The following is an 8,563-nucleotide window of genomic DNA, read 5'->3' as shown; positions in this document are numbered from 1 at the left end:
TCATCATAAGGTTGTGTGCTGAGGATACACGTGAATTAATCTGGTACGTATATTAATTCATATATAACATGGTAAATCATATTGAAGAATGAGTTTTTATGTCCAATTTAAGAGTATTTTTAACATGCATGGATAATATATATACACATATATATATATATATATATATATCATTGTACGTGGACATGATTGAGATCCATATTGTCATGTTCATTTACGCGTTTTCATGCCATTAAATCAGATGAAAACTTGTTTAATCCGATTTATCGTCTTACTTTAATAATTTTAAGAGAAATAATATTTACAATGATGAAATACGTAAGTGATATACAATCTCTTTAAAAAAATGAATAAATATAAATTATATATAGAAAAAAAATTAATTTTTTAATAATAAAATCTACTATTTTTCAAAACAATATTAACTTGCATACTCCACGAAATTAGGCATTTGAATGAATCCAATAATATTTATCAAACATTAAATGTTATTATAAAAATCTATATAAATAGTAATAGCTCGATATATAATGTTGTACTTACTTAATGTGTATATATTATTTATACTTTAACCTTATTTGAATATATAGTAGCTTCAGAAAATCTAATTTATATATATATATATATATATATATATAAAATTAGATTTCTTCTTTGTTTTGTTTAAGGTTAAGTCAAGCCGTGTGTCAGAGTAGAGTTGAGCAGTTCTTTCTGGTTGTCCGTCGTTTTTATACGTTGGGTTCAAATTAACAAACCTGTCTCTCTCATTTTTTACAGTATTTCTTCTCTTCGCAACAAGCTGCGATACTGACGTATTTCTGGGGTTATCCTCCTCCCATTTTTGTCATCGATTCTATTCTCTTCGTCCCTTTTTTTTTTTTTTGTGTGGATATGGAGTTCTTCAAGACAATAACTTGAAACAGAAGACACCATATATATTCATTCTGGTTTTGGTTAAGGGGAGAGATCGGTACAGAGAAAGATGGCAGGGGGAGGAGAGGGAACAACTTTGGAGTATACCCCAACGTGGGTTGTGGCTGTTGTCTGCAGTGTCATCGTCCTCATCTCTCTCGTTGTCGAAAGAACCCTCCACGGCGTTGGCAAGGCATGCACATATATATTTTTTCATTTATCTTCTAGTTCTCACCTTGTATGTACGTGTACTAGACCGATCTTTATTCTTCAAATTGATGTTTTTATTTTTATTTTTGCAGTATCTCAAGAAAAATAACCAGAAGCCTCTCTTTGAAGCATTACAGAAGATCAAAGAAGGTCACGCGCGGCCATATCTTCATGTTCCTCGATCTCTTTCTCTCTACACAAATATGCACTTTTTTTTTTTTCACCATATATCTGATGGTATTTTGAAGGTGAATTAATGCAGAGTTGATGCTGTTGGGTTTTATATCACTGCTGCTGACAGTGTTCCAAGATCGGATTGCCAAGATTTGTATTTCGGAGGTTTTGGCAAATAAGTGGTTACCCTGTAAGAAAGAAAAAGATAATGATGATGATGATTCTTCTTCTTCTTCTTCTTCCACTGCCCATTTTCAAACCTTCTTCAAATATCCCAGCTTTGTTGATCTTCCTGCGGGGACTGCCCGCCGTCTCCTTGCAGAGGCCTCTGCTTCCACTGAGAGCTGTGCAAAGGTACTGTACTTAGTCTGTTACCTTCACTCATTCTTCCCACTCTCTTCTTCTTTAAAAGTCTTTGCCCCTTGTCCTATTAATGACCAAAGCTTTCCAAAATTTTCATTTTAACAAGAAACCACTTGTGATTGACTATAACATGATTAAGAAAGGTCACATTGATTAGTCAGTAATGCTAATTTAGAATTAGCACAAGTCTTGTACAAACTTTTTGTAAAAAAAAATAGACCCACTTAAAAAATTTATTTTTTTTACATTAATTTTTATGGTATGGTCCACTTTTTTTATAAAAGGATTATGCGAAATTTGTATATTTAGTATTTGTACAAAACATTAATTTAAGAAAAATATCAATGAATTTCTATTGAGTTGCCCAGCTTGCATCAAACTCCTTGGCAATATTTTAGGTGAATTAATTTTCATGAAGTTGTTTTAATTTGATCATTTCAATGCACCAATTCAGTTCATATTCGTTAAGTTGAGCTTCCTTGAAAAAAAAAAAAGAATTCCCATATGATTTGTTTTACATATATTAATTAAACACCTAGAATTCTAGATATAGGAATATTAAAATAAATATTGGCGAAGTTTCAGATTAATTAGAACAATAAGCATAATTACTCGATCATGAACTACCGAGGAGGGAGCATTAGTTTTAAAGTTTATATCTTTGGGCTCCTAATTAAATTTGACTTGACCTTCTAGACGAATGAGTCAAACAGTTGTGAACTTTGATCTTCTATTCTATCATCTAATTAGTTCAATCTGATTAATTTTGAAACTCAAAGCCTCCTCTGATTGGTTTGGTCTGTTTACTCCCTACACTACAACTCTCTCTCATTTCAGAAATACAAGATTTTTATATTTTCTATCAATGATCTTGAAACTAGGCGCAGTTAAAGCATGTAATAAACCCCAGTTTTCTAGCTGAGGTTTGCTGGCATGAATCTGCCCTTCAAGATTTGAAATCAAGCGAGTTCCCACTGTAAAATTTTCAGGTACCCAAAAAAAAAAAAAGGACTGTAAAAAGTTTAAGCAAGTCTATTCAAATTAATGTCCCTTGCTCTTGGGTGACAGTACCAGAGCGATTGTTCATTTGTAAAGGAGACATCTGACTTACACCATTGCTAAAAAGGAGAGAATTTTCACTTTGCTTGCATTTTGTTCATACTCTTACCTAAATTGATCTTAGCTTCTTATTCTATTATAATATAATTAAATAATTAAATTTATTTATTCTTATCAGTTTAAATTTGTAGAATAAATGATAATTTAATATAATATTAGAGTCGTGTTCTGAAGACTCTTTACTGTACACTTCATCACCATAAAATTAAATATTTCAGGTATTTGAATGGGAGTCTGCCGAGGAGTGTTTTTGGATTTGATATCATAAACTCTGTATAAACAAAAAAGTAAATCCTCGTGGCCACTAGACGGTACCATTTCAGTGTGTAATTACCCAGAACTTTGTTTGGATATCACCAATGAGGTCAAGCCAGAGAAAACAGGCATGACCTGCTTCCCAAATAACCTCAGATATTCACATGGAAGAATTTATGGGGTTTATATTCCAAAGCTCCAAAAAGAACCACTAAAAACAAGCATTTGTGGACTCATTTGGGTAGAAAATAATCATTTTTATTGAAAAGAATTAGTCACAAATAAGTAGTTTCTAACTAAACTTCGGTTCGTTTATCTTGTAGTGTTATATAAGTAATGTATCCTTGTCTTATGGGAATTGGGATATAACTCGTAGTTCCAGAGTAATATGCTTTTCCGTCATTGGTGACTGCAAAAGAATTGCAGAGGATTCAATTTCATGCCCCTTTTAAAAGCTATGGGAAGTTGATTGGTGTCCCACTGTCCCCTCTGCTTAGCAGTTTCCCTCCTTTTCTTCTTCTCCTCCTCCTTTTTCCGTCTTTCTAATTGCCTACACGCCAATGTCAGCCACAAAAATGATATTTTTACTCTGTACTGGACGAAAAATACCATATATTATATACCTTTCAGGCATACACTCGAAGTCCCATTTGTTAACCATGGTTTGACTGACACCTTTTTTGAACTGACATATCTGATTAGTTTCTGCTTTTCTTTACATCGTTTTTCCAGGGAAAGGTCCCAATGTTATCTCTTGAAGCGCTTCATCACCTTCACATATTTATCTTTGTGTTAGCTGTTGTTCATGTGACTTTCTGTGCTTTAACCATCCTTTTCGGAGGAGCAAAGGTAAGTTGTCCCTATTCTTGTTCTTGTCTCCTAGAGTTTCTATTCTAAAACCTTATTGTCAGTTGTTCTGTTTTACGTTTTCAATGGCATAGATACGTCAATGGAAACAGTGGGAAGATTCTATCTTAGGAAAGGAATATGATCCAGAAAGAGGTAATGCTCATTAAGCTAATATCTACAGACTCTCTCCCCTGTTATCTTCACCTGAACTCTTTTGGGCTGAATAACACAGAAATATGCGGAAAATTCTTCACTATAGATGGACTAAAACAAGTTTACCCTGAAATGTGTGGATTTTCTTCAATATCCAACAGCTAGTTGCCTCTGTTTACAATTTTTTTTTTTGAAAATACCGTGCGTGCAGTTCTGAAAACAAAATTTACGCATGTCCGAGAACATGACTTTATCCGGGGACACTATCGGGGTTTTGGCAAGGATTCAGCTTTGCTAGGATGGGTGGTAAGCTTTCGAATCCTTCATCATCAAGTGAAGACTAATACCAATTGTTATCACAACTTCTAAGAAAGCGATTGGTCGATGTAATTGCGAGGATACTCGAAGATATTACTTATGAACTGTTCTGATCAAGATGTAACATTGTCAATTCTCCGCCTTGCTTTAAAGTGTCTCTTTTCTTCCGGAATATTAAACTTTCGCTGCTGAAATTTATGAGAAATTACAGAATGTTCAGACTAACCACTTCCCCGTTAAATTTGTTTGATAAGAGTTGGCTTATTGTAGGATTTACAACTTCGGAATGTTTCTTGTTTTATCCATATTCCTAATAGAAAATTGTTGATATTATCACATTGTCTGTAGACAAGATTTTAGGTATGTTTATAAAAAATAAGCAATCATCTCTTGTAGAACCGGTTTTATGAGATGAGTTAGGCCCATGAATTTTTTCATAGTATCAGAGCCTGCCACAGGACGAATGGGGGCCCACACTACTTATCCCGTGATAAGGACCAGAAAAAATACTGGCCTGAACGCGAGGGAGGGTGTTGAGGAATAATCACACATTACTTGTAGACAAGGTCTTGCGCATGTTTATAAGGAATGAACAATCATCTCTTATAGAACCGGTTTTATGAGATGAGTTAGGCATAAGAATTTCTTCAAAAATTAACTTATTTTTTCAAAAAAATGTATCAGAAATTTTTTATATGTTCCTTCATGTCAGACTCCACCTAATCTTTTTCCCTTTTTTTTTTCTTAACCCAAGTTTCACTTAAATATTAACTACTCTGAAATACATAGGGAAAGGCAAGTTTCACTGCATATCAAGCTGAAATTAGAACATAAGTATAAATCGCTCTGAACCTCAAATGATGCAGATAATCTTTCTTGTGCTGTTTACATGATAGTAATGATCTAGAATACATACTTCAGTTACATAAATATAGAAATTCAAACCTTTCAGTTTGTGCGCCTGACTTGTGTGATGGATCAAAAACTTGGGCAGTAAATAAAATGCACTATTGTTTTCTTCTTTTTCCTGCCATTACTAACAACTGATTTCCTTTTTAATGTCCTCAATAATTTCAGAACTCTTTTTTCAAGCAATTTTATGGGTCTGTGACCAAAACAGAATATGTGACAATGCGACTAGGCTTCATTATGGTAAGTGATATAAAGCTCATTATTTATCCCTTTTTTCCTTAACTCTAAGATACTCTTCCTGAGTTCTTGTGTGTGTGTGTGTGTACACACACTTATATATACATATATATTGTAGACTCATTGCAGGGGAAACCTACAGTTCAATTTCTACAAGTACATGATACGTGCCCTTGAAGCTGATTTCAAAAAAGTTGTTGGAATAAGGTTAGTTGTGATAAGGAAAGATAGGCGAAGTGCATAGCTTCATTAGTTTCTTTTCTATGTTTATTTTTACTGTTCCTTATGTGAAGTACATCTCATAAGGTTGGCATGGATGGTTCTGCCCTAGACTCAACTTCCTTTTTTCAAAAAGATTCTGTGGAAGCTTGAAACCATGTATTCTGCTTGTTTTATTGTTTTTTTTCATGAGTCCTTTTATCCTGCATGTGCTATCTCTCCTTGACAGTAGTAACTGCTAATATGATACCTCGTAGTGGATAGATCTAACTAATTTTCTAACTTCATCAATTGCAGTTGGTATCTTTGGTTGTTTGTTGTCATCTTCTTGTTGCTGAACGTTTCTGGTAAGTGCTCTCCCTCTCCCTCTCCCTCCCTCCCTCCCTCCTAGATGACTGCAGCATTTTTGTTAGTGACAGTATAATTGGTTTTGGGCACATCGTGCGATGTATGGCCTCAGGCCATACTAAGAAACACACTTTTCTAGCTAGAACTTGAATTTTATGGTGAACTATATGTCAAAATTCTTATTTCATACTGAACTGACTATGGAACAGTATATTACATGCTTATTCTCACTCATAATATGGTCCTATCACTGGCTTGGAAAGTGGAGTGCAAAGTTTAGAGGTATATGTTTGTTATCATCCTTTTTTGATGTACACAGTTCTCTGGGCCACATTGCTCTATCATATTATTATTTAGAAGAATTCCTGGATTGGTATTCTGAGTTTAAAAGATTCTAATGAACATAAGGCCATGATCTTGCATCTCTATTCTAAGCTCTTCTACATCAAGATCACCACTTCCAAAGCATGCTCTGATTTTTCTTGCAGGTTGGCATACATATTTTTGGATTGCATTCATTCCCTTCATCGTAAGTTGTCCATCTTAGTTTTCCTTTCAAATCTCCCTTAATTTATGCACTTTGATTAATCACAATGTGTGAAAACTAGACCATTTGGTTTTTTTTTTTTTTAAATTCTAGGCGAAAAGGAAAGTCCAGCAAAGTTTCTATTCACACTTCTCCTTCCTCGAATTTAACCTTTTGATATCCACTAGCTTGCATGACAGATAGTATCAGAAGCCTCACACAGTTCAAATGCTCACATTCTTCTATGTTGAGGGTGTCTTTAACAATCTTCCTTTCAGGGTCAAAGTGTAGACACTGATGTATCTGATTTTTTTCTATTCCATTGACCATGGTTTAGTTCTTACTAATGAGTGCGTGATTCATGAAAATTGCACATTTCACTGCTCTGATCATCAGATTACATGTTCATCTAGTAGAAGTCCCAGAGAACATTTGAGGATAAGGACCTTAACATTTTAGTGATTTCTTTTCACAGCTTCTTCTGGCTGTTGGCACCAAGTTGGAGCATGTGATTTGCCAGTTGGCCCAGGAGGTTGCAGAGAAACATGTGGCAATTGAAGGGGAGTTGGTAGTTAAACCTTCAGATGACCACTTCTGGTTCCATAGGCCCAAGCTTGTTCTCCTATTGGTTCATATCATCATGTTTCAGAATGCTTTTGAACTGGCATTTTTCTTTTGGATATGGGTAAAACATAACTCAACGCTCATTACCTACTTACCAAAATCCATAAAATTTGAAACGTGAACTACAGACCGATCTTATCTTATGCAATCTATTGCAGGTTCAATATGATTTTGACTCCTGCATAATGGGAAAAATCGGTTTTGTCATCCCGAGACTGGTGATAGGGTATGCAAAACAATGATTTACATATGTTCTATTCTTGGAACCATATCTCTATATTGAGGCACAAAATCTTATGATTTGGTTCTATGCCAATTTGCATTCTCAGGGCATTCATTCAGTTCGTCTGCAGCTACAGCACCCTACCACTCTACGCAATTGTCACACAGGTTAGTTGGATCAGCATTGAAAACTTGTCTTCTTGTTTCAACATCTTTATGTTAGGATTCTTGGCTGATGAAAGTTGTTGTTTTTATGGTTCCCTGAAACGTAGATGGGAAGTTCATTGAAAAAGGAAATATTTCCAGAGCACGTACAAGAAGGACTAGTTGACTGGGCTAAACATGCCAAAAAGACCACAGGTTTGAGAAAGGCTGTCAATGGCACTAGGCAATACGGCTCTACCACTACTCATGGATCTAGCCACGTGGTTGGCAGAGAGACTACTGGTTTGGCAGTTGAGTTGACAGAGGCAGGCGAAACAGAAACTGCAATGGAAGAAGGCAATGCAGGAGAGATTGAGCATGCGAATGTCTCCCATGAACACAAATGAATTGAGGCCCTATAGTCGTTCGAACCTCTTACTGGAGTATACTGTTTTCAAAATTTACTGATTACATGTATAAAGCTCATTGGCTGGCAATCAATAAGAAGAGCAATTGAAAGAAATATCTTCCAAGAATATACAAACATGTAATATTTCTGGAAAATAAAACAAATTGCCATCCAAGTTTTGGTTTGCTGTCGATACAATATGTTGTTTTAGTCAATTATCATGATCTTTCAGATTATGTTTACTATTATGTGTGTGAAAGGCCTCCCCATCACCCGTCTAGCGAATCAGTTTATGAGCCTAAAGATTTAGGACCCGTTTTGATAGAGTAATTCTACTCTTAACCCACTTAAGTCTCCAGCACCAGGCACCAGTTGAGCTGGTTTTTTTTTTTTTCCTCAAAATGATTTGTTTTGAGGACTACTCCCACCGTCCCACGTTTTCGACCTTCTCCCCCAAATCTTCCATTCGGATTTGCCCCTCTGCCGTTTCTTACCAACCCCAACTGAACATTGTAGTGGATGGCGTGGTTGAACAAAGTGCTAAAAGAGAAGATGAGCATCTTGCAAGT

General features: G+C 35.3%; 1 protein-coding gene across 1 annotated transcript; it reads left to right on the top strand.

The window, feature by feature from the left end:
* Nucleotides 1–738: 738 nt before the first annotated feature.
* On the top strand, nucleotides 739–8,230 carry LOC109011233 (MLO-like protein 1). The gene is made up of 14 exons (XM_035692650.1): nucleotides 739–1,105; nucleotides 1,215–1,272; nucleotides 1,385–1,650; nucleotides 3,766–3,882; nucleotides 3,975–4,035; nucleotides 4,247–4,341; nucleotides 5,431–5,505; nucleotides 5,621–5,709; nucleotides 6,019–6,068; nucleotides 6,558–6,598; nucleotides 7,071–7,280; nucleotides 7,378–7,445; nucleotides 7,549–7,609; nucleotides 7,714–8,230. Exons 1-14 carry the CDS (start codon nucleotides 983–985, stop codon nucleotides 7,990–7,992), a joined length of 1,593 nt encoding a protein of 530 aa, XP_035548543.1. The 5' UTR covers nucleotides 739–982; the 3' UTR covers nucleotides 7,993–8,230.
* The last annotated feature ends 333 nt before the right edge of the window (nucleotides 8,231–8,563 follow it).

This window comes from Juglans regia, chromosome 7, assembly GCF_001411555.2.
Source record: "Juglans regia cultivar Chandler chromosome 7, Walnut 2.0, whole genome shotgun sequence".
Taxonomy (NCBI): domain Eukaryota; kingdom Viridiplantae; phylum Streptophyta; class Magnoliopsida; order Fagales; family Juglandaceae; genus Juglans; species Juglans regia.
This window is presented reverse-complemented; position numbering and strand designations above follow the sequence as displayed.

Bases quoted from the DNA above. Each gene is read 5' to 3' on its own strand.
- LOC109011233 (XM_035692650.1), top strand. From the start codon at position 983: ATGGCAGGGGGAGGAGAGGGAACAACTTTGGAGTATACCCCAACGTGG. The intron at 1,273-1,384 runs GTCACGCGCGGC...GAATTAATGCAG, and splicing joins ATTACAGAAGATCAAAGAAG to AGTTGATGCTGTTGGGTTTT. The intron at 4,036-4,246 runs GTAATGCTCATT...CCGTGCGTGCAG, and splicing joins GGAATATGATCCAGAAAGAG to TTCTGAAAACAAAATTTACG.